This window comes from Ylistrum balloti, unplaced genomic scaffold (genome assembly GCF_031769215.1).
Source record: "Ylistrum balloti isolate Yb309-2 unplaced genomic scaffold, AGI_CSIRO_Ybal_v1 Utg369802, whole genome shotgun sequence".
Taxonomy (NCBI): domain Eukaryota; kingdom Metazoa; phylum Mollusca; class Bivalvia; order Pectinida; family Pectinidae; genus Ylistrum; species Ylistrum balloti.
Window position 1 is genome coordinate 1,979,010 of NW_026781979.1, and position 27,763 is coordinate 2,006,772.

Sequence of the window (27,763 nt, forward strand, 5' to 3'; positions counted from 1 at the left end):
ACAGAGTTTTATTGTATGATTGAGTTGATGCCATATTTTGTATGACAGAGTTGATGCCATATTTTGTATATTTTGTATGACATACCATATTTTGTATGATGCCATATTTTGTATGACAGAGTAGATACCATATTTTGTATGACAGAGTTGATGCCATATTTTGTATGACAGAGTTGATGTCATATTTTGTATGACAGAGTTGATGCCATGAGTTGATGCCATATTTTGTATGACAGAGTTGATGCCATATTTTGTATGACAGAGTTGATGCCTTATTTTGTATGACAGAGTAGATACCATATTTTGTATGACAGAGTTGATGCCATATTTTGTATGACAGAGTTGATGCCATATTTTGTATGACAGAGTTTTATTGTATGACAGAGTTGATGCCATATTTTGTATGACAGAGTTGATGCCTTATTTTGTATGACAGAGTAGATACCATATTTTGTATGACAGAGTTGATGCCATATTTTGTATGACAGAGTTGATGTCATATTTTGTATGACAGAGTAGATACCATATTTTGTATGACAGAGTTTTATTGTATGATTGAGTTGATGCTATATTTTGTATGACAGAGTTGATGCCATATTTTGTATGACAGAGTTTTATTGTATGATTGAGTTGATGCCATATTTTGTATGACAGAGTAGATACCATATTTTGTATGGCTGAGTTGATGCCATATTTTGTATGACAGAGTAGATACCATATTTTGTATGACTGAGTTGATGTCATATTTTGTATGACGGAGTTGATGCCATATTTTGTGTGTTTAATGGTACTGATGTATATATTTTAAGTCATGACAGACAAATAAATGTTTGGTATTAAGATTAATTTGGGATTTAATCTTTGACCCTTTAAGACATTTATTATATACAGATTACAGGTGTTTAGTAACACAATGTGATCACTCAGCTGTGCAAAGCAGGTAAGTAATTTGTATCTATTGTTCTGTGATTGTTTGATTCAATGTAAAATGTCTGTTAGGGTCGTGACAGCCGATCTTGAGCTGTATGGTGTTGTGCTAAGGACAACATTTAATCATCAAACTAAACATGTACATAGCACCAGCTCTTGCCAATGTCAGTAGATGAGAATTATCAGGTAAGGCCTATGAGAGATTGCACTGGATATACATTTTTTTTCATAACAGGTAAGTTTTTAACTGTAGGTTGAATGTTACAAGATGGTATTAGTTCTGTACAGTACTTTAACTGTACAAAGTGTGTGACTAGCTGATGTTACAACCATACAGAGAGTGCCACTGCAAATGGTTCTACCATTGTACTGGGTCTGAAAAATTAAGAAAAATGAATAATCCTCTGTTGCACAATATAACTGCACAAATTGTCTTTATGTTAAATCGCTTTGAAGAAAACTTATTTAAACTGGATAACTGAGCATATTTCAATAAAAAAATAAATTGATGCAGTGACCGTGAAACCATATAGAAAGGTCCATGAATACATTTGGTGATTTATAAGGCATTTTAAGATTAGTATAAGTCTTTATTTCTCTGACGGGTTAGACGACTAGGGTCATGTCCAAATTGTGTGCCATGTTAAAAAGTGTGCAATCATATGTGTAATTTATAGAAACTATTCACCATTATTATTCCTTTAAAAGCAAATTTAAATAAGTCTCGGTCATATGTCCCAACCGTTAATATATAAAAATCAGAGGTAGTGGATGACAGCCAAATTACAACATCAACCGTTAATATATAAAAATCAGAGGTAGTGGATGACAGCCAAATTACAACATCAACCGTTAATATATAAAAATCAGAGGTAGTGGATGACAGCCTATACTTACTTCATAGAGGAGGTCAATATTTAGAGCTTTCAATGACCAAACCAAAGTAAAACCAAATAAAAGGGGTTAAAGGACCAATTAAAATTTAGATTTTGTGTTCTACTTATACACTTAATACAATATTATTACTATAGATTTGTGTGTTGTAGTGACTATACCACTGTTGGATCAAGAATTAAAAACACAATCCTAGTGCTTATACCTTCACTTAGATCCAACTATACAGGTATATGTAAAACTCTACAACTGTGTAGGAATTCTGTTGTTTCATCTGTTGTCTCTAAAACCCTAAAGGATGTCCAAAGCTGGAGGTAGGGGTCCTTTATCTACATGGGTTCTGTAGTTCCATGTGGTTCTTAAATCTTTAAAGGTTATTGCCCATAGTTCGAGGCAGATTCTATAATTGTAAAGGATTTCTGTAGTTCCTTGTAGTATCTATAAAAATCTAGTTCTTGGTAGGTCTTTCAATTGTAATAGGTTTCTTTATCAGCCGAATTTAATATTCTTAAGGATGTGCATTGCACTTGAAGTTGAAAGTTAATGTCCTGGACTGACATTTTGCACCCTTTTAGATGCCCTCTTGTAAGTCAAGGATAAAAGTCAATTCACAAAATGTTTACTTGAATTAATACAGTAGACCGGTCCTATACAGGTAGCTGTATATAATGTGTATTAGTGGAGAGTGAACATTATGCTTCACAGTGACTGTATACTGTCTACATTTACAGGTGGGTGAGGGCAAGTCTGCCCCTGTTAATACCACCAACTCCCTGGAGGATTTAGAGGAGTCAATTATGGCAACCTCCAAAGAGGAACAGGACTCTTCACCTGAGATTATTGTAGAACCTGTGGATGGTGATAAGTACACTCTGAAACAACAAGACTTACACCATAAAGATGGTGGGTTAAGGAAAAGCACCAGCTTCCGAGCTTTGGTGAGGAAAGGTTTTACAAAAAGTGATGAATCTCCAGGATTACTTTCTGTTCCTAAGGCTCAGCTTCCTACTGCTAAAAGGTCCAAGAAGAACAATAGCAGGGGGCTGGTTAACTTTTTGTTTGGGATAAAGGACACACAAAAAGTACATTCCTTGTATGCAGAGGAGGAGGAGGATATAGAGGACAATAGTGTACCAGTTTCATACTCTTTATGGCATGTAAGTACTCAAAGTTGTCTCCCTTAAAACATTTTAAATTGTTTTACAATTTCAACCAAAAGTGAAAGATGATAGAAGAGGAGCAGGACGTTGGTTCTTCAAGAATTTCTACTGGAGATTTTTCTCATGTCTTTTTAAATTTTTCCAAAAGGTTGATACAAAATGCATAGCACGGTATAGGCACTATGAATTTCTTATCTGTTTTTATTTTCATTTATCTAGTTTTTATAATTTGATGCCATCCTTGAAAATACAGACTAAACATTGATTATTGCAGTGGCATTGAAATAAAACTTTAAACATAGATGTCACCTCTTTTAGTATAAATTTTACAAAAACCACAAAAATAAGTGTTGTCATAAATCAAAACAATTTCAAATTACGTGGTAAAAATTTTTATACATTGATGTTTACCTGCTGTATCCTGAAATGATTTAGAGAACTTGCCAAATGTGCTAATGTCCTGCTACAGTATACCCATCATACATCAGATTGTCTTCAAATAGAGTGAAAATTTTAAAATTCTTTTGTTTTTTGTAGTTGTACAATTTCAGGTTGTAACGTTTGATAGATGATTATTTTGTTGTTGCATCCAGTTGTCTGGTGTATGGATCTCAAAAATGCAAACCTTTCTAACTCTTCAGTAATGTGTAGATCTATTATCCGCAACGTCTACCCTACACACCATGTAGGTAATTGATCAAACCACTTTACAATTTGTGATAAGATAAACTCATCATCTCTGTATTAATTATTTTTGTTGTTTGTTGTGATAAGCATTTGATGATGTTCAGTTATTAAGACCTTTTTTCTGGAACATTTCATTAATCTGCTTGTGTTTGGTTTAACAGGCTGTTAGAGAGAATGATAGCAGAAGTGTCACCGACCTATTGGCTAACTCACCCGATCTTGTCGATGAGGTGGACAACTTAGGAAACTCTCCTTTACATCTAGCGGCCAAACACAATGCTGTAGCAGTCATGTCAGTTCTGATCAGGCACAATGCTGGTAAAACAGTACAGTCAATATGTGCAGTTGGGAAGGTAGTCTGGGGAAGGTGTTCTGGGGAAGGTAGTCTGGGGAAGGTGTTCAGGGGAAGGTAGTCTGGGGAAGGTAGTCTGGGGAAGGTGTTCAGGGGAAGGTAGTCTGGGGAAGGTAGTCTGGGGAAGGTGTTCAGGGGAAGGTAGTCTGGGGAAGGTAGTCTGGGGAAGGTAGTCTGGGGAAGGTAGTCTGGGGAAGGTAGTCTGGGGAAGGTAGTCTGGGGAAGGTGCTCTGGGGAAGGTAGTCTGGGGAAGGTAGTTTGGGAAAGGTGCTCTGAGGAAGGTAGTCTGGGGAAGGTGTTGGGGAAGGGTGCTCTGGGGAAGGTTGTCTGGGGAAGGTGTTCTGGGGAAGGTAGTCTGGGGAAGGTAGTCTGGGGAAGGTGTTCAGGGGAAGGTAGTCTGGGGAAGGTAGTCTGGGGAAGGTGTTCAGGGGAAGGTAGTCTGGGGAAGGTAGTCTGGGAAAGGTGCTCTGAGGAAGGTAGTCTGGGGAAGGTGTTCAGGGGAAGGTAGTCTGGGGAAGGTAGTCTGGGAAAGGTGTTCAGGGGAAGGTAGTCTGGGGAAGGTAGTCTGGGAAAGGTGTCTGGGAAAGGTGTTCAGGGGAAGGTAGTCTGGGGAAGGTGTTCAGGGGAAGGTAGGTAGTCTGGGGAAGGGAAGTGGGGAAGCTGGGGAAGGTGCTCTGGGGAAGGTAGTCTGGGGAAGGTAGTCCGGGGAAGGTACTCTCGGTAAGGTAGTCTGGGGAAGGTAGTCTGGGAAAGGTGCTCTGGGGAAGGTAGTCTGGGGAAGGTGCTCTGGGGAAGGTAGTCTGGGGAAGGTAGTTTATGGAAGTTGTTCAGGGGAAGGTAGTCTGGGGAACATAGTCTGAGGAAGGTGAACAGGGGAAGGTGCTCTGAGGAAGGTAGTCTGGGGAACATAGTCTGAGGAAGGTGAACAGGGGAAGGTGCTCTGAGGAAGGTAGACTGGGGAAGGTAGTCTGGAGAAGGTGAACAGGGGAAGGTGCTCTGGGAAAGTTACTCAATGGAAGGTGGTTTGGGGAAGGTGGGGCTGGGGATCTAGGGATGGTGCTTTGGGGAATGTGGTCAAGGGAAGCAGCACAGGGAAAGATAGTCTTGGAAAGGTGGTCTGGTGATATTTGTTCTGTAATAAGACCAGAAAGCCAACTCCAAACCTTCCAACTCAAAGAAGGGGATGAAATGACTATGTATAAACACTGAAACTGTAATAGACAAAAGAGATGGCTTGGATTTATTGTCAGATTATCACGGTAAACCCATCAATCTTGTAGATCAAAAAAGGTCAATAAAATGTGTGCGGTGGTGCACAGGATAACACGTCATTTATCATCAAGATTCCATGACCCAACATAGAGAGGTGTTATATAGATTTTCTTGGTACTCTCGATTCCTTCACATTGTAACCTCTACTAATTGTGACTTAAAATTGATAAGCTCTTTAATGATTTTGGCAAAGTAAATAAGATAACCTAATAACAATATGTACCATAACAGTGTGCCTTGAAAATTGTTTGGTAAATGTATAATGGAAAACATACAAAAAACAAGGCAAACAGGTTGAAATGTGGTTAAAATCAACAATGACATAACTTAGACAATTTCATATTCCACCATATTGATGTTCTTGGTTGGATAATGAGTATGTGGTATTGACCAATGATACATGTGCATTCGTGTACTATTTGTCCCCAGCATTGATTGCTGTCTCGTCAATCTCCATTATAAATGTAAACAAGAGAATCACACGTTGTTTAATGTCTTTTATGAATTAGAGATAATTTGTTGAGTTAGGGTGCAGGCATGCATACACTGTCACATAAATCATTGTTACCCTAAAACACCACTGGCTTCATATCAACGTAAATGACATCTGCTGCGGGATCACACTGATTTGCACTTTCTTGTTCAGTGTAAAGATTATGTATAGACATGGATTTGATTATGAAATCACACTTGTATCAGAGCTTTCTTCTTACCCATACATAGAATTGTTTGACATCAACCATTTTTTTTCTTTCTTTTCTTTTCAATATAACCAACCAAAGGATGATTATCAACATTGAGCCCATTCTCATTTAAAGATTTAAGAATCGGAAATTAAGTGTTTAGTTCAAGTATAGTATATACAAGACCTTTATTTTTTGATGAAATATTTAACATTTGATTTGAAAATTTTACAAGAAATATTTAATTAGACAGAAACCAAATCTGTATCAATTTCCTTTCACATGATCATGATTATGTCTTATTCCCATAATATCTCCACAACACACACATTTTCTGATAACATCAGTATAGTGTTTTGAATCATATACATCACAAGGCGTCCAGAAGTCATGAAAGAGGGCTACCCTAGAGATGCTTTTCTAGTGTACAGCCCCATATTTTGATTATCTTGTCTAAGTACATCACCATATCATGCTGTGAAGTCTATGTGACAAAGACTGTGGTGCCTATGTTACAGATGTGAATAAGGAAGGACCATACAGATACTGCCCCTTACATACTGCAGCCAGACACAATAACTGCGAGGCAGCACAAGTGTTGATACAATCACGGGCCAACCTAATGTGTCAGGATGCTAAAATGAAGACTCCCCTACACCTGGCAGCCAGACATGGTCATCTACAGATGGCAAGGGTAAGTCTTGGATCCTGACCCGAAGTTTACAGCATATCAGGTAGAATTTTTATATCCCATATATATATATTGATAATTAAATTTTTCTCTCACCACTTAACACCTTAACACCTAAACATATCAATGCAAATGAAATCGATAATGTAGATCAAGTTTTAGATGATACACAAATTTATTAATACTATGAAAGGAAAAATAGGGAAAATGTGGTAGAACAAAGGTTTACCTTAAAATTAAATGAAGGCACAGTAAACATATTTTCATGCCTGAATCTCATCGTGTAATTTAATGTTTTGTTACTCATTAAATGGTGTCATTTGCCAATAGCATGATTATCATTAATGTTGAAACATTGATGGTAATGGGATTCAAATTATTTTGTCATCAGATAACATTGTCATGTGATTGTGATGTCATAAGTCAAAGGTCAAGGAATGCACCTGTTGAGGATTTAGATGATGATTATTCCAAAAACATATTTTACAAACTGTCTTTAGGAAATATTCGCTCTGGGTTATTTTTGCATAATAGATATAAGTCTTTAACTTACTGTTTAATGTCACGGCTGTAAATTCAAACTTTAGCTGCTGTTTTGCAGAAGTGGGAGAAAGTACTTCTTGACTACAGACAACCAATAGAAATGTTTAAATTTCATTAGAATTTTGTTGTCATGCTTAGCTATTGCATACAACATCTAATATAACAGTCATGCATGAATCTGAATTCAATTTATTTTGAATAAATAACATTTTCCATTAATGATTTTGTTGATAAACATCTTTGTATCAGAACCATCCAAACAATGATTTCATGTTTCACTGCAAACAATTGAAAAACAATCAATATCTGAACACAGAAAATCAGTTGATAATTGTATTGATCTGTGTGATATTGGTGTGTTATTTGATGCCATAATTGAAGTGACAACATGCTTGATGTATGGAAGTCTCCAGTGTCCAGTGAGGACGGTATGCCAGTAGAATCACTAAATGTGTTAATTGTTGTGTTTCCTTTTTTGTTATCTTCATATCCTCATTCTCTCCCCAAGGTAATTGTAATGTATATTTCTAGTACTACATTAAGTGGAAAGTCAGTGTTATTGTACACATCATACATCTGGTAAAATGTCAGCTATATACTACTGGTAACATACCAAAATATTGATGTATTGAAAACATATTTTGTGTTGTACAGGAATTGATATGTTATTATACAAACTTTATCTGCATATTCCCAAATTTGTGCCTGTTGGCATGTGTGTTAAAACATACATGATATTAAAATCTGTTACCTGTATGTTTAGATACCAACTAAATCTTTTTAGAGATATGACATTGGCTTGGAATAGGATGGGATGGGACGGACATATGTAATATTATTATACTGCCCCCACCCTTCTCCCTCTCCCCCACCTCTAAAATGGCAAGGGCATGGACACTTTATATTTTACACTGTATTCTTCAAATGAAGACAATTTAATAATCAGGTTTTGCTTTTTATCAATTAACTCAAAATATGAGTTATTATGGAATTTACTGCATGTTTGGTCATTGAGGTGCCCTTTATTGATTCAGAGTTTAATTAACTTAATTATAAAATTTTTTGTTAACAGACCTTGCTGACAGGAGTGGGAGGCCATGTTGCCGTAAATGCTGTGGATGAAGATGAACTCACCCCTTTATTTGATGCTGTGATGCACCGACAAACAAAAATGGCCATACTACTTGTGAGTATCAGTGGAGTCTGTCGACAATACAACAGTAAGATGGTAACAGTAACATCATCAGTAGTGTACATATTTTCTAACTGTATACACAGGAATATTTACCATCACATCAAAAAATTCATTTTCACTCGGTATAAACTCAGACTACAGTGTACACTACCTGTAGAAGGTGCATGGTCAGGTTGCACTGTGGTTCTGCCCTCGACTTTCATTCAGGTGTCCTGGGTTTGATTCCCTAAATGAACATGAAAAGGTATGGAGTCACCTGCCCTACCATATGGGTTTTCCTAGGTACTCTAGGTTTTCCTTTTACAGTAAGACCCATCCATGCCAACAAGACTGATTGATATATGTTGAAAAATTTTGGTTCACAATTGTTGTAAAATACAAAAGTAATTTTTTTTTAAATCCTATCATGCATAAATTCATACCTTTCAGCCAAAACATGCAACTTCAGTCCATCTTTTATTTTTGCTCTTTCAGCTAAAGAGTGGTGCTAGCAAAGTTCAGTGTGTTCTCCATATATAGTATACAATAGTATAATGAAGGTATTAACCAATCTGTAATGTATCAATCACTGAATTACTTTAGATAGAGAAAGGAGCTAATATATACGCTGAAGACATTAATGAAACACTGGCCTTTCACTTTGCTTCTGCTGAGGAACTGATTGATTTGTTGGAGCTATTTATGGCAACAGGTAATGATTAATCAGGACAACAGGTGAGAAGTGTTTGTGTTAAGTTACACATTAAGAATGGTTTTTAACATTATGCCAACACATGGGAAAACTTTTTACCTGTGGCATTTTAATTTTTGACAAAGTTGTGAATTTTTTGACAATGTGGGAATTTTATTTTGACATTGTTGGGAATATTTTTTATACATTCATGGGAATGTTATTGTAATCTCTTGGCTCTCTTTGAACATTTCTCCCTTAACAAGAAATTTTATTGGGAATATTAATTAGTATAACACCCAGTTAGGAGTTTATTGTATCAAAGTTTTTTCTTTACATATGTAATTATGTTTGATGACAGGTGAAAATCTGTATGGTTTGGCTGGTAAGGACCGACTGATAACACACAGAGATAATGAGGGAAACACTGCCCTCCACATGGCCATCCTCAACAACAAACTCAAGGTATGTAAAATACAGGGGTATTTGGAGGTAGGTGTATCTTGATGATTTTTCAGAGTATGTTTGGTATATGTTTTTTTGTAATCTTTTTTTACTGTGAATTCCTTCCCATAGACTTAACAAATTTTTTGTGCAATATTTTAGTTTCTTTAATACATTGATATCCATCTTAACTTCCACAGACATTTTCCATTGTGATTGATCTATCTTATTCTAGGCATCTGAATACTTACTAAGGAAGGGTGCATCAGTGAATTCAAGAAATGTAAGTATAATTTTAGAATATGCTGTCCTCAGTCTTAAATCATTATCAAAAAAATGTGAGTTGTTCAGCTAGGATATTAATTTCTTCCTTTTGTCTTTGTATCCATCTTATTGGTACATAATGTCACACTGATTGGTTAATTACAGCTGTAGAATGTGTCTAGATGATGCCATGTTTTTCAGTGGTTAGGTATGTACATGTTTGTGTATAAGAAACATATCCCATATTGACATTTGTGTGTCGAGAGTAATCTTCCTTGGTTTGTTTTTCATTGTCCTTTAACGTCTTTATAAACTTGTACATGTGTGATTGCTCTTTAGAAATTTAAAGAATATTATAGACATCAAGTCTTTCACCGGTCTTCAAATTTCACTCCAATGAATCTTGGTCAAGTTTACCACCATAAGTTCCTCACATTGTTATGACTAAAGCAATCATAAAGGGGAGATAACTTGTACTTAGTGGGATACTCTTGTAATTTTCTTAGAAGTGATGATAATAATACATCATTTGTGAAATGGATGTTCATCAATTGATCACTTAAAGTAAACCTTGTATGTATCTGTACATATAATATATAACTTTATCATTACATTGTACAGTGTGAGGTAAGCCTGAAGCATGATTTTGTTGTAACGTGTTGTACTGCTCACTGCTTACATAACAGCCATTTCATCAGTCCTCTGCCGGTGAAACCAGAGGGAACTTTAATGTTTGTCTTCATCAATGTGTCTATCTGTCCATCTGTTCATCCAAGAGTCTATCTTTCAGGATGTTGGTTTCCAGAAAATAAATTGAGAAAAAATGGATTTCAAGGGAGCTTCATTTTATGTTAGATTGTGAGATAATACGGTGTGGAAACAAATTTGGGGTTGAAGGGTCAACTACAAAGGTCACTGCTGCTAAAAAAAGATGGTTTGTCAAATTTTGATTTCTAGATGATTACTTCAGAAAGGATTCATGGATTTTGTTGAAACTTCATTCAATATTATATTATGAGGTAATACAGAGTAGGATGGAGTTTGGGGTTGATAGGACGGCTACGATGTTCACTGTTACTAAAAATAGATATTTTTGTCCAAATTTTGGTTTCCAGATGGTACCTCCAGCAAAGATTGATGGATTTAGTTGAAACTTCATACAGAGTTAGCTTAAGATGTTCTAAATAGTGGGATTGCGTTTGGGGGTCAAAAGATCAGCTACAAAGGTCCCTGTTACGAAAAATTGACTTTTATTGTCATATTTTGGCTTTCAGATGGTAACTTGTGATAGGATTGACCAATTGTATTGAAACTTAATACAATCTAATATTATTAGAAAATATGTAAGGTGGCATTGAGTTAGGGGTCAAAAGGTCATCTGTAAAGGCTGTGAAGGTCATTTACTACAACAGACATTTATCACCATTTTTATTGCCCCGCATCAAAGATGTGGGAAGCAAAGTTTGTCAGAATAACACCTGTAGTCAACCTACCAATGTTTAAAGTCTCTATGTCAAAAAGTAAAAGTCAAATTTTACATCTCTTCAGGTGTTTACTGACAATGTAACTAGAATGGTTAAATTTACCCTTAATGGTCACACACAAAGCTAGGTCCTTTCTGACATGTCAATGTTTTAGTTTGTTTTCCTGTCAAGACACTGGTTTTTGGAGGGAATACAGTCAATTGTTAAAATGAGACATCTGTTCATTGTTATCAAGGTCTATGTTGCTTAGAATATTTAATAAATGGCAGGGGATGAGTGTTGCATGCAACACTAACTGTAAGCTTGTTTTGATTGAGTTATCCGAAGGCTTAAATTCTTAAGATATGCTCATTGTTCAATACTTACGCTTTTACAACATTTTTTCGCTTGCTTATTTGTGTTTTTACCTATCTACACAATACCTATCATCATGGTTCATCCTACCATTGGCCTGATATTAGTTCTATGAAAAAGAGTAAACGAACTAGAATCAATTGCAGTTCAGGCGACAAATAAATAAACAAATAAACATATTGATACGTCATTGAACTCACATTTGTTTAACCTTAGTACTTGTGAATTGACTTTTCAATAAGCAAGAAGACCAGGATCTCCATAATATAAAATTTGTTATGTTTAAGAAATTTTATTTTCTACCACTTTCTAGCATAGAATAAAACCAATGAGTAATGAACATTCTTTCTATCATTCCTATTTCAGTACACTTAAATACAGATATTATACCAGTCAATACCATACAATAAACATTCTTAATATGGCTTAATTAAATTTTAGCATAATATCATTGTTTAACAAATTAGCACAGTGATAAATCAGCACATCCACATTTAAAATACATAGACTTCAATTAGTGCAAGCATATTTTAGCACAGTGTGTTCAGCATGAAAAGTGCTCAGATATGATTACCACTGAAATATGTATGTTAACAGTAACCAGAGTTATTGTGTATGATGTGTTTGATATTGATCTGTTTTGTATACCATGGGATGTGATTTGTGTCCTAGACTGTGACTCCACCCCATGAGATATACAAACCTCTGTCAATGAAATGTCGTGTTCACACCTTCACTTCCCAAAGATGTGATCAAGTGAAAATTGAAAAGTTTTCTGTTCAGTGCTTTTTACATACTGACTCTGACAGCAGATTTTCTCTTTAACTTTAATTGTGCATTCATGAAAATATTGAATCAATTGCATTACTTTTGTGACACATAAAGGATGGAAATCTTACCTAATACTAATGTTGGTTGTGTGGTCCATAGTGGGATTGTCTATCTCCTCTCTATTTATAAATCAAGTTTTACATATATAATACTGTCTGTTATATCTACACAGGGCTCCCATTCAGCTCCATTGCATATGGCTGCTGTCAATGGCAATGTACCAATCACGGAACTGCTTCTATCCTACAAGGCCATCATAGACAGGAGGGACAAAGAACATATGACTGCCATTCACAGGTACTGTCTAGATTTTAGTGTTGAATTGTAGAAATGGCCTGTCTAATATTCACCAGGACAACTGTTCCCATGTACAGGTAAAAATTATATAGATAGTTTTCAATACCATTTAAAGTCTTCAGTAATTGCTCTCAGGATCTTACCATAGACTCTGGAATAGGTCCCTTCAGAAACATGTTTTACACCCCAATGTAAGGTTTACAAAAGAAAATAGTTGAGATCCTAAACCTGTTGTGATTTATACAATTGCTAGATATTGAGGAAGCACTATACTTATGCTACGTGACCTCCAATCAACTTTGCAATCAGGACTTAGTCAATGGGTGACAAATTAAAATCACCCACATATATCTATATATACAGTTGCTTTGTATAGAGATAATAGTTCTGGATGATAACATAGAAACACTTGAGATCCAAATCCTTTATTCTTTTTGTGCTTGCTGATCATGAAGAGGAAAGCACTATTGATGTTACTTTTTATTGTTTTAGAGCTGCAATGTTCAACAGGTATCAGATTATCGAGATCTTGTTGAATAAGGTAAGGATACGAGTAAATTTGTCAGTCATTTGACTATTTTACCAAGAAGTGATCAAATCTCATAACTACCAGACAAAAATGTTGTTTTTAGTTTCACCTGTTCTGATGCTATAATTATTCAAACTTTGCCAATTCCGAGAGAACATTAGCACAAACACTTGCAGACCTTGTCTGACATTGATGTTCAGGACAAAGTGATTAATGTAAAAGACACATGTACGGGGTTTATTATTGGTTGATAACAGGACATTTGGGTAAGTGATATGAAGTAAACTTTCATCATTAACATTAAGGGTGGAGATGTGAATGTAAAGAGTGAGGATCAGATGAGTCCCTTGATGATGTCATGCTGGAAAGGTCACGTACAGACAACAAACTTCCTGCTGAAAAATGGAGCCCAGATTGATCAGGCCGATCAGACCTGCAGAACTGCCCTCCATTTAGCTGTTCAGAACAGTCACCCTGAGGTCATCACCCAGCTACTGCAAGTAAGCATTGTTATCAGCAATTAAGGTTGTTCATCTTACAACAAAGACCGTCACCTTCATTCTACAAACTTGATTCTACAAACTTGACAATACAATATTTTGTTCTTGTTACTGGTATCACTTCTGTTTTTGCTATGAGATGCACCTTTCGCTATGGAAATAGTTTTGCAGACATTTTTATCTGTCTTGCCTGGGGATCCAGTGAGCTATGTTTTGGTTCATTGTTAGCTTTCTGTGCCATGAGATATGTTCTTCTCAGGAACGAAAAGACAAGAAAGTATAAGAATGTTATAACTTTATTTCACAGCATGGCTGTTCTTCTGTGATGGAATGTTTGGACCAGACAGACCAAACAGCACTTCATTATGCTGCCAAACTTGGGGACATGAATGTAAGTAGCTGTTGGTGGGAGATGTTTACAACAGGCTCCAATCAGAGCAGGCACAGAGTCAGACAAACATGTATGAAAAGCTTCTTTTAAAAAGCAGTGATGCAAAGATAAACGAATGTGGTATCTAAAAATGTTAAAGAGATTTCTCCATTTATGTAAAGCCAATATCTAAATACCTTGAGGCAGAAAAGTGAAATTAATGTGCTGACTTTTCTTCAAACAGATATTATGTGCACTTCTGAAGCACAAGTCTAGGTTGGATGCTAGAGACCAGGATGGCAAAACACCACTGCATGTCGCTGCTGAGTAAGTGTGAAGTATGAGTGGGATGGGTACTGTTGGAAAATTTACTAAAGATGTATTGCCTAAATAATTAGTACAAAGAAGCACAAGGGTCATGATGGTGACTCGATACAATATCACAAATATTGCTGATAGTGACAAGATACAGTAACACTAATATTGCTGATGGTGACTAGATACAGTATCACAAATATTGCTGATAGTGACTAGATACAGTAACACAAATATTGCTGATAGTGACTGGATACAGTAACTAAAATATTGCTGTACTGTAAGACGAAGGTAATCAATATTGACTATATACAGTAACAGAAAGGTCACAGATGATGACTAGATATAGAAACACAACAGTCATTGTTTGCTGCTGACTAGTCACAGTAACACATAGGTTAAGTTATTAATGGTAACTAAATGAAGGTAATTGATACTGGCCATATACAGTAACAGAGAGGACATCAATAGTACTTGTGACTAGATACAGAAACACAAAGGTCATCAATAGTGACTAGATACAGAAACACAAAGGTCATCGATAGTGACTAGACACAGTAACACAAAGGTCATCGATAGTGACTAGACACAGTAACACAAAGGTCATCGATAGACTAGTTACAGTAAGACAAAGTCACTGATGGTGACTGGATACAGTGACATGAAGGTAATTGATACTTGCTTGATACAGTAACACAAAGGTCATCGATAGTGACTAGTTACAGTAGGGCAAAGGTCACTGATGGTGACTGGATACAGTGACATGAAGGTAATTGATACTGACTTGATACAGTAACACAAAGGTCATTGATACTGACTAGATACAGAAACACAAAAGTCATTGTTTGGTGGTATTTTTCTGTTCTAGGTACAGTAATGCCAAAGTAATAGATATCCTGATGCAGGCCAGTCAAACAGAACTCAATGATCCAGACAGTGATGGTAAAACTCCAATCATGGTAGCAGCAGAGATGGGAAACTATAACACAGCCCAGGCATTGTTGTACCATGGAGCAGACCTCTCTATGAGGTAGGTTAATACTGGTACTTGGAAAGACCCATCTCTATGGATGATTGCAAACCTCGTTAAAAATGCTCAAGGTAAAACTCTATGGAAAAACTATAACGATGAGAAATTAGTGTAAAGATGGGGCCATTTAATGGTTATATAGTTGAAAAGGAAATGGTAAATTATCAGTCTTATTTGTTTAACATTAAGAGAGTGTTAGTTAAGATTGTGTGTAAAAGCTAGAGACAAAATTGCTGGTTTGTTAAAACTATGTTAAAAATCATATCTGTTTGCAGGGATGAAGAATATAGGACAGCTACCATGCTGGCTACGGGTGCTGGACACACAAAGCTGGTCAAACTGCTGCTGAATAATTATGCAGAAATTAATATCAGTGACAAGGTCAAGGTAAATCAGTGACAAGGTCAAGGTAAATCAGTGATAAAATCAAGGTAAATCAGTGATAAAATCAAGGTAAATCAGTGACAAGGTCAAGGTAAATCAGTGACAAGGTCAAGGTAAATCAGTGACAAGGTCAAGGTAAAATCAGTGACAAAGTCAAGGTAAATCAGTGATAAAATCAAGGTAAATCAGTGATAAGGTCAAGGTAAATCAGTGATAAAATCAAGGTAAATCAGAGATAAAATCAAGGTACATTGTAAATCAGATAAATCAAGGTAAATCTGTGACAAAGACAAAGTAAATCAGTGACAAGGTCAAGGTAAATCAGTGACAAGGTCAAGGTAAATCAGTGATAAAATCAAGGTAAATCAGTGATAAAATCAAGGTAAATCAGTGATAAAATCAAGGTAAATCAGTGACAAGGTCAAAGTAAATCAGTGACAAGGTCAAGGTAAAACAGTGATAAAATCAAGGTAATTCAGTGATAAAATCAAGGTAAATCAGTGGTAAAATCAAGGTAAATCAGTTATAAGTTAAGGTATATCAATGACAAGGTCAAGGTAAATCAGTGATATGTGAAACAATGGCATAAAATCCAAGAGGTAAGTGACAAGATCAACAAAAATCAGTGACAAGGTTAAGGTTAAGCGAGGACAAGATTAAGGAGAATTCAAATATCAAGTAACAAAATGTTGACAAGTTTAAGTTAAAATCGGAAGTGAAGTCAAGGTTAAACACCTGTTTATCTGTTCTTGTAAAGTAAATGGGGATTGTTATGATATCAGGCTGGAGTTATAGTCTATTGTTGGTTAATTTGAATTCTCTAAGAAAAACATCCTTTTATCCACACAGAACACGCCACTACATATAGCTGCTTATCATGGGCATTCTGACACTGCCAAACTGTTGTTGTGTCGCAATGCCAAAGTCACAAGTAGGAACAGCTACGGAAAGACAGCGATTGATGCTGCAATTGAAAACAAGCACACAGACGTTGTGATAGAGATGCTAAAGCACACAAGGTCAGTATGTTTAATGTAAACCTGGTTTATATATATATTGATGTATCTGTGTCAATATCAAAATTAATATTACATGTAGTTCAAATTGGTGAATTTCCAATTACAAAGAAATGCTTGTGTGATAAATGTTTTTAAAACTTGATTCTTTTGCCGCATTGTCAATATTCATATGTTTAAAACTGCTATCAAGACTTGCTTTTAAGTAGATTTAAATTGAAACTGCCTTGATTACGCATTTACAGTCGATATAAATGACACATCTTTGCAGACAAACCTATACCAATATATTAAACTTTAACATTGAAGAAGTAACTATTGTGTGTCTCATTGTTACAGCTGGCGGGACAGTATGGAGATGAGGGATGAAGATGGATTTACACCTATGAAGCGTCTTATAGAGAAAGTTCCAGAGGCTGCCTTGGTGAGCCTGTTTTGTACTCATAACTTTGTGTCATCTTCCTTATTCTGATTCAGTGAATCATATTTCTGAGTTTTGAACGTTATATTTCAAGGGATTCATTTCCCGGACAAAATATTGTTTGTTGTAGCATGTCCATGATAGAGAGTGTTAGACTTTTTAATATTATTTCACTTAGTTTTACTGTTTTGTGTACCAGGTGGTGATGGATAACTGTATGGAATACTCAGACCACAGGAAGGATGATCTACAATACACAGTAAGTCAGCAATCATTAGTAACTTCAATGTAATTAGTATCGATTAGTGCCTAATTAATAGTAATTAGTATCAATTAGTTCCTAATTAATAGTAATTAACTAGTACCTAGTTAGTGTTGTTCAATGAATATATTTGAGTAAATAAATAAAAGAATATATCTATGAAATATATATAGTTTATATGGCATTTTTAATTTTTCTGAAACCTGATATGGTGGCTCCAATTATTGTAGTACATATCACACCTACCTAAAATCAGACATGATTTATGAATTTCAATAACCAGATTTATTACATTTTTAGCAGTCATGTTTACAGAAAAAAACATGTTACCAGCTAAAATAAACTACAAACAATCACCAATATCTTAACATTTAGTTTTCATTATTCCCACAACACACACCATAATTCCTAACAGACAAGGATGAACTATGGGACTAAACATTTAATCAATTTCACCTAGAAATACACAGGCAGATAAACATACAATGATATGTCATGATACAAACAAATATGTGTTAAAATGATATTTTTGTTGAATGAAAAATTCCAATTCCATTCTGCCATCACTTTTTTAATAGGCAAAGCATGACTTCAAGTTTATAGACCCTGGACCAAGTGACCCATGCTGTCAACAGATTAGATACTTCGCTGTACATGTAAGTACAAACGGTTGTTTACAGTGACATTGGTCAGTTTTAATAATTAAAGTTGACAAGTTTTTATCTACATGTATCTAATACTGTCAGCAACACTATCATAATTGACAGACAATGGTGGAGAAGAAGCGTGACGACCTTCTGGGCCACCCTCTTGTTCAAAGTCTTCTCCTCATGAAGTGGTAAGTCATCATTAATCATAAACGAAGTGGTAAAAAGTCTTAATACCTGTTTTTGTTTCTAATCAAAATGAACCCTGTCTTATCACCTGTATTAACAGGTTTTGCTGTATGTGTACAATGTATGTTTTACCAGGAAGATGTAAAGGATACTGTCAATTAATAGATGATTTACCTGTGTTTTACCTGTGTTTTACCTGTAAAGTATCTCCTAATCTGTATGCTAACTGCAAATTAACCTGTGTTGTAAACACCTGCTGTACAAAGTAAATCTGAATGTCTAATCTGTCTGACAGGAGGAACTTTGGGCGTGTCTTGTTCTACCTTAACTTAGCCAGTTACTTTTTGTTCTTGATCATCCTCCTCACTTACATGGCTCTAGTACCAAAGATTACCACTGGTATATTGGACGATGTGCGGTCTTGTCCAGTCATAGTCAATGCCACAGAGGCAGAAGACCCTATACTTCTGGCCAGTCTGAAGGCGGTAAGTTACATCAGCTGTTAGGTCTGAACCTTTGATTGTCTGCTTTTGTTCAGTTTTTGATCCAATACCAAGTTTTTGTTGTTTCTTTTATAGGAGGGAAGTTATTCTTACAGGAAAGTTACAAATCCTGTGGCATTAGCATTTAACAACATACTGATTGGCATCACAAACTTTTACTGTATCAGAGAAATCATCAGCATCCTAGTAATGGTAAGCTGTATACTAATATAACAAGGTTTTACTTAGAAAGTAAATACAATAACATTTAGTTCAGTGTAGCTATAAATAAATTCATTATAATGGTGCAGTTATATAGAATAATAGTGTTACAAGGAGTTATATAGGATAACCAGTTTACTACATAAAATAACCAGGTTACTATATAGTTATATCTTATTACCAGGTTACTATATAGTTCTAGGTTATATATGTAATGTATATAACATTTCTGTTAACTGTGTGGTTACAATAAACTCAATACACTGTACTTAATCACCTCTAAAAGCTATGAAAGTCTTGTAATTTTTCCTTGACAGAGGGTGCACTATTTCAAGAATATAAACAACTACTTGATCATAACAATGCTGGTATCGACCTTGTTTTTCCTTATACCAAGTGGTTATCTCCCTTGTGAGGCTGAGTGGAGAGCTGGATGGATTGCTGCCCTCTCATCATGTATTCTCTTCATGCATAACCTGTCTGGGTAATTCTAAATAACTAGTTCATTGTCATATTTAAATAATGACAGAAACAAGCAAAGATATTAAATGTGAGAAATGATGTCTGTAGTAGGTTAGATAAATACCGTATAAAAAGATATCACTCCTGTGATTTTGTCTATGTCAACATCCATCATAGAGGTGACTTTGTCTGAGTGGTATATGCTAATGACCTCTGACCTTGTCTGTGCTATGTAATGATGACCTTTGACCTTGTAACCTCTGACCTTGTCTGTGTGGTATATGATGATGACCTCTGACATTGTCTGTGTGGTATATGATGATGACCTCAGACCTTGTCTGTGTTATGTAATGAGGATGTTTGACCTTGTAACCTCTGACCTTGTCTGTGTGGTATTTGATGATGACCTCTGACCTTGTCTGTGTTATGTAATGATGATGTTTGACCTTGTAACATCTGACCTTGTATGTGTGGTATATGACGATGACCTCTGACTTTGCCTGTGTTATTTAAAGATTAACCTTTCATTTTGTTTAGTTTGTGAGATCATGAATCTAATGAAGCATGGGGTAAACTGTGTAAATGCAAAGTGTTTATGAAGTGCTCAATTTTATTTGTAATTCCATAAAATAAAAAGACAACACTTACATCTAAAATATCTTTTTTTTTAGAATAATACAACTGAAGGAGTGATCTACAGTACTAGTATTTATCTGGTGTATTCTATGTTCAGTGTGAAACACCCATTCATAAAAGCCATTGACTGATGGCTAACCCCAACCATTTTCTCTGTGATAACAGTAGAAAAAAGTTTCTGCATTTTAATCATAATCACATAAAATATTGATATTTAACTTAATATCATATTTATTTAATTGTATTAGCAGTTAATGGAGTAAGTCAATCTATACTTATATGAAAGTAATGGTCATGGTTGGTTAAAAGTGATGTGCCAAAAAAAAAGAGCTGGTTAACTTGGTTGTATTCTACAGTCAGGTTCTTGAGAAATAAACAACGTTCCTCACACTTTTCATTGTTGATACAAAAATGGCAGCATTTGTAATTATATAATAATGATGTTTGACTGTTTTCAGGCTAGATTCTATAGGAATATACTTTGTGATGTTCACAGAGGTGATGCAATCGCTGTTCAAGGTAAGACTATGAAAACCCCAGAATTTCAACTGCAAATATAACAATAAAATTCCAAGTAAAAATGCTTATTTTGTCTGTGTCTGTCCAACTGTGTTTTGTCCCATAGCATCCTGTCCTGCTCAGAATCATTGTCATATCTTGTGAGCTCATAGTATCATTATATAAAATTCTATATCTGATCACTGCAAAGAAATAGAGTAAGTCATGTCTCCTTATTTATACATTTTCTAGGTCATTTTCAGGATGTATTTTAAACTAAATTACAGTAAATGTAGAGCCACGATGGCAGAGTGGTTAAGGCGTTTGTTTATCTTGTTCACTAGCCTCTCACCTCTGGGTCGCTGGTTTGAGGCCTACATGAGGCAGTTGCCAGGTACTGGCCACAGGTCAATGGTTTTTCTCACAGAACTCCAGTTTTCCTTCACCATCCAGGCATGTCCTTAAATGATCCTGACCCTGTTTATAGGCTGTAAAGCAACAATTAACCAAACATTGCAATATTTATACTTGGTGCTAGGGAGTTATGTTCTGTAGACCACAAAACAAAGTTGTGGTTCTCAACTTCTGAGTAGTGATAACAGTTTTGCTGAATGCCTCCCTTTTTTTTGACAGGTGATGACAGTCCTGGTGTTGTTCCTTATGTCTTTTGCCAGTGCCTTTGCTATAACAATGGCTCAAACAGTAAGTGGATCTTAGTATACGGCAGGTATAATCACTACATGGAAAAAATAGAAATCAATATAACTTATGTATATGTCATGATTTACTTTGTCTAAAACATTATTCCATTAGAATATCTACACCATACTTCTATCCAGGATATTCTGTTTGGGAAACCCTTTCAGGTTTTACTTTTCAGAGCCTCAGATTTACTAGTATTTTATACTTAGGTTTACCTTAATATAAACTTTATTACAACCATTGCGAAACATGTTATTTCAACTTATACTAATCACTCTTGTTGGCCCTAGATGTAAGCTCATGAGGGGCCTTATTGTGGGAGAAAACCTGGGTACTTGGGGGGGAGGGAAACCCATGTGGTCGGGCAGGTGACCTCTTACCTTTTCATGTTGGTTGAGGGAATTGGACCCTAGACAGTATTAAGTGGTATTTAGATTTTGTAGGAAGTTAAGTTGTAGTTGTTGTCAATGCTAACGGATAGGTTTGTTTAAGTGTGTTAAGTTTTGATATACATAGATACATTCGCCTTCTAGCTTCATGCTATAGGGTTTTCTCTTTAACTTCATCATTAGAGTGACAGGTCAAAAAGCGAGGAGTCATGGGTTCGATCCCAAATGGAGGTACATCCTGTTACTTTATAAACCTTTGTTTTACCATCTTTATTTCCTATGGTGGGACATTGAGTGGACACTTTTGGTAGTTTGATATGGACCAATGAGGTCAACTATAGTTGTACACATACATGTACATCATTTACATTATGTCTGCATTTATTTCTCATATCGTCACAGTTATTCTACATAATATATTTTGTTCAGTGAGTTGTGATGTAGATTTGTAGCCAAGTCTTCATTAAGAACCACAGACTGGACAAATTGGAAATCACTATATAAATAAATGACCTTTACATGTCTGTCGTTCTTACACTGTTACAGATTTGTGATATGAAAGAATTGTAAGCACATAAAAACAATTCACTAGCTTATTAATATATATATAACTTTTCATTCAAGATTGTGTGTGAATGACCTACCATTTACTTGTTAGATAAACTGGTGTATCAAACCAATAGCCGTGGTAGTAATGTTTAGATTTCAGTAGTGTTGATGTGCTGCAAAGCACAAATCATCTCACCATCTATCAGAAGACTGTGTATTATGATATACATATTGAAATGTGCTTTGTATGTGTTTTGTAAACTTTTATTAATGTTCCATACATTGTCACTTCAGCCCGGTCTCACACCTGATAGTTGGTACCCAATGACTGTTCTATCCATGACCCTTGGTGAAATCAACTTTGTGGATAACTACTCCAGTACCCTCAACACACCTTACACAATAGACAACATGTTTCTAATGGGCATGTTCATGATTGTCATGCCAATTGGTTTAATGAACTTACTGGTAAGTTGTGTACAGGTTAGGTCTCATAAACCTGCTGGTAAGTTGTGTACAGGTTAGGTCTCATAAACCTGCTGGTAAGTTGTGTACAGGTTAGGTCTCATAAACCTGCTGGTAAGTTGTGTACAGGTTAGCTCTCATTAACCTGCTGGTAAGTTGTGTACAGGTTAGCTCTCATTAACCTGCTGGTAAGCTGTGTACAGGTTAGGTCTCATAAACCTGCTGGTAAGTTGTGTACAGGTTAGCTCTCATTAACCTGCTGGTAAGTTGTGTACAGGTTAGGTCTCATAAACCTGCTGGTAAGTTGTCTATAGGTTAGGTCACATTATCCTGCTGGTATGTTGTGTACAGGTTAGGTCTCATTAACCTGCTGGTAAGTTGTCTATAGGTTAGCTCTCATTAACCTGCTGGTATGTTGTGTACAGATTAGCTCTCATTAGGGTATCTGACCTAAAGGGTCAGGATGACTGATAGCCATCATGTTTTGTCTCTCATAGTGCACCTTGCATAAAATTTTCATTCAAAATTTCTTGTAAGGTCACAATGATCAAATGGATTAAGTTTTTAGAAAAGTGGGCCTGTAACATGCTGAAATAAAGTGGTTACAGGTTTGTTCAAATGGATGACCTTGACCCACTGTCAAGGTCACAGGGGTCAAATGTGTCAAGATATTCACATGACTTCTTCTTAATAAACAAAAGGCCTAGGTTGTTGATATTGGGCCTGTATGTAGTATGCTGGGGTAAAGTGCTACCATGTTTGTTTAAATGTGTTAAATTTGTTCTTCCAGCAAGCAATAGGTCCTGGAGCATGGTAGTTCTGTAGTAGCATGCTTGAGAATAAGATTTCAGTTTTACAGGTATTGACTTTATCAACAGACAAACTTCCCTTTCAGCTGTTGAGCAAATGAACAATTCAGGCCCATTGAGCCTGTATCATGTATATACTTTTATAGCCAGATGACTTCAACATACCTTGATATATGTACTAGTCATTTACTTGTGTATGTATTTGCTACAATATCCAACATCAGACCATATATTATTGTTGATGTTTTCAACCTCTCCGGTATTCATTGTCAACAGGTTGGAATTGCTGTGGGTGACATAGACAAGATACAGAAAGAGGCTTATCTAACTCGTCTATCACTACAGGTAAAATATATCCTCCCTTAAATTTTAAAAAATACAAACTTCCTCCATAAGTACAGGTTAATTAACTGTCCCTATATAACCATATGCAATTTGGACACCTTCATGACCCAAATAAACAAACACCTAAATGACCACAGGTAACAAACACTTCCATCACCTTGGCTAAACAAATACTTCTATAACCGCTGGTAAACTAACACATCAATCACCACAGGTAAACTAACATCTCCATCACCACAGGTAAACTAACACATCCATCACCACAGGTAAACTAACACATCAATCACCACAGGTAAACTAACACATCCATCACCACAGGTAAACTAACACCTCCATAACCACAGGTAAACTAACACATCAATCACCACAGGTAAACTAACATCTCCATCACCACAGGTAAACTAACATCTCCATAACCACAGGTAAACTAACACATCCATCACCACAGGTAAACTAACACATCAATCACCACAGGTAAACTAACACCTCCATAACCACAGGTAAACTAACACCTCCATAACCACAGGTAAACTAACATCTCCATCAAATTGGCTAAAAAAATTCTTCTTTAACCACAGGTAAACTAACACATCCATCACCACAGGTAAACTAACACCTCCATAACCACAGGTAAACTAACACCTCCATAACCACAGGTAAACTAACACCTCCATAACCACAGGTAAACTAACACATCCATAACCACAAGTAAACTAACACATCAATCACCACAGGTAAACTAACACCTCCATAACCACAGGTAAGCTAACACATCCATCATCACAGGTAAACTAACACCTCCATAACCACAGGTAAACTAACATCTCCATCACCACAGGTAAACTAACATCTCTATCACCTTGGCTAAACAAATACTTCTATAACCACTGGTAAACTAACACATCCATCACCACAGGTAAACTAACACCTCCATAACCACAGGTAAACTAACATCTCCATCAAATTGGCTAAAAAAATTCTTCTATAACCACAGGTAAACTAACACATCCATCACCACAGGTAAACTAACACCTCCATAACCACAGGTAAACTAACATCTCCATCACCACAGGTAAACTTACACCTCCATAACCACAGGTAAACTAACACATCAATCACCACAGGTAAACTAACACCTCCATAACCACAGGTAAACTAACACCTCCATAACCACAGGTAAACTAACACCTCCATAACCACAGGTAAACTCCATAACCACAGGTAAACTAACACCTCCATAACCACAGGTAAACTAACACATCCATAACCACAAGTAAACTAACACATCAATCACCATAGGTAAACTAACACATCCATCACCACAGGTAAATTAACACCTCCATCACCACAGGTAAACTAACACATCCATCACCACAGGTAAACTAACACATAACACATAAACTTACATCACCACAGGTAAACTAACACATCCATCACCACAGGTAAACTAACACATCCATCACCACAGGTAAACTAACACATCCATCACCACAGGTAAACTAACACATCCATCACCACAGGTAAATCAACACCTCCATCACCACAGGTAAACCAACACATCTATCATCACAGGTAAACTAAAACAACCATCACCACAGGTAAACTAACACATCTATCATCACAGGTAAACTAAAACAACCATCACCACAGGTAAACTTACACCTCCATAACCACAGGTAAACTAACACCTCCATTACCACAGGTAAACTAACACCTATAACTAGAGGTTTACACTAATGAGTTCAGACGGACACTAACTTCAGGTTAGCTTAATTAGATAATTAATAGGTAACACTGGCTAAACTGCATATTAGCCTGTAGGCACGAGGCAAAAATTTTAATGTAATAATTGACACTTATATATATAAACAACCCTAATAAGGGACGGATGAGCTAATGTCTTAATGTTTCAATACTTGTCTGTCAGAAGTGTGTTTTACACAAGTATGAACCATACATAATGCTTAACTATTGTTTTGTTTTAATAGATACAAATGCTTTGCTCCTATGAGGCTACATTCCCAAGAATCCTTCAGAGAAAGTTATATAAACGCAGATTCGAGCTGAAGCCAAACATGGAAAGCTTGTCATGTTGGAATCAGGTAAGTTTCTGTTTAAAGTGAAATTGCGCTGTCTCAAGTAGCTTATAAAAAGACCTGTATGTAGAGCTCAAGTGAATCTAGTGAACATACCTGTGAGATGAGAGGGTGGATAAATAATGGATTATAGGCTTAAGAGTGACATATTATCATAATTTTGAAGGATTACCAAGGTCATGAGGTTGTGATGTGGATTATATTTACATATTTTTAAAGTTGTGATGTAATGATGTAGAATTGTGAAGGATTACTATAATAATGTGGATTTTAGATTACATTAACTGAAAGGTTATGATTTGTGATGGATCATCATGAATTTTCTACACATGCTTTATACTGTTCTTAAAGGAATTGCTGCATGCTCTAGTGGAAGACATATTATATATAATTGATGTGGATGTATCATTATAGTTCAAGAAGAGAATCTTAAAGGTGGAAAACAATGACACCTATCTAGAGGAAGATGGAGGCGATCCTACAACAGATATGTTGAACCAAATTAAACATGACATGAGGAAGCAAAAGGCCATGTAAGTTCTGGAAAGCAGTTTGTCTTGTTTAAAATTAAATAATATATAAGGTTCCACCAGCAATCAACACATTACATTACTATATAATGATATTGTCTGTTGCCATGTTACTATATAATGACATAGTCTGTTAGCAGGTTGCTTTATTATGACATGATCTGTTGTTAGGTTGCTACAGATGCAGGCAGCACAAAAACAACAACAGGAGATGATGCGGCAGATTTGTAGTCATTTAGATGTCAATGTATCACTAAGTCGCCTTTCACCTGTTGATTCCGTCCGCTCAGATATGCTCAGTAGAATGGACATCACATAACAATATGTACAAAGAAATGCACATAAAACTTCATTGTGAATGAACAGTGTAAAGGACCTTACATGAAATGTTGGTGTCCTGTAGTTATCACAATGTCTGCCAGCACTTTCATTTCTGTTCAGATTTTCTCAGAAACTGAAGGGTAGATCACTTTTGCCTAAATGTACACAACACCATTCTTTTTGGATAAGTTTGGTTTCTATGGAAACAGGAAAATGGCTTTGGTATTATAAACTCTGAAATTTTAGATTGTATTTTATGCAGACTTAATCACACCTCATCTTTACATGTAAAAGACTTACCTAAATCACTCAAGCTTGTGCTTGCTTCAAATTCATAATTTACAATTTATTTTAAGCTAATTTACAAATTGGGGGTTGTGAATATTCTGTGGTAACATGATCAAAGAAATCCACGGTAATGACATAAGTGATTACCTACTGAGATGTCTTATTTAATTCAAATATGCTGTACTGACATACTAAGTTTAAATAGTGCTTTCCCTGTACATTTTACACAGGAGTTCTAGTGTATAGGGGCCAGTATACAGGTAGGTAAAATCTGCACCATTATATTGACCTCTGACAGTGTTAACTAGTTGATGAAGTATTTGAATTCCAATATGTGTTCTGTATTCTACATGACATACATAAACTAGTGCATGTAAACTATGTGGGTGATTTGTATTTAATATAATACAAAATTGTTCTGTAGTAACAGTCTTAACATTTGTTTTACAGAACATCAGCATGACATTACTATGTGTTCATATGATGTGCCACAATACAAAGATCATAGTAATGTCAGGAATCCATTAAATTTACATCAGTGTCAAATAAAAAATA

At 35.8% G+C, this 27,763-nt stretch overlaps 1 protein-coding gene across 1 annotated transcript; it reads left to right on the top strand.

Moving 5' to 3' along the window:
* Positions 1-1,092: 1,092 nt before the first annotated feature.
* On the top strand, positions 1,093-26,918 carry LOC132544599 (transient receptor potential cation channel subfamily A member 1-like). Its single transcript, XM_060208215.1, has 30 exons — positions 1,093-1,116; positions 2,556-2,981; positions 3,833-3,989; positions 6,497-6,672; positions 8,285-8,398; positions 8,990-9,098; positions 9,439-9,542; positions 9,757-9,804; positions 12,627-12,751; positions 13,244-13,292; positions 13,586-13,780; positions 14,088-14,171; positions 14,395-14,477; positions 15,334-15,495; positions 15,771-15,882; positions 16,729-16,898; positions 17,235-17,319; positions 17,516-17,575; positions 18,157-18,234; positions 18,346-18,416; positions 18,710-18,899; positions 18,993-19,109; positions 19,436-19,602; positions 20,675-20,735; positions 21,348-21,416; positions 22,649-22,822; positions 23,905-23,973; positions 25,962-26,075; positions 26,484-26,602; positions 26,771-26,918. Exons 1-30 carry the CDS (start codon positions 1,093-1,095, stop codon positions 26,916-26,918), a joined length of 3,660 nt encoding a protein of 1,219 aa, XP_060064198.1.
* The last annotated feature ends 845 nt before the right edge of the window (positions 26,919-27,763 follow it).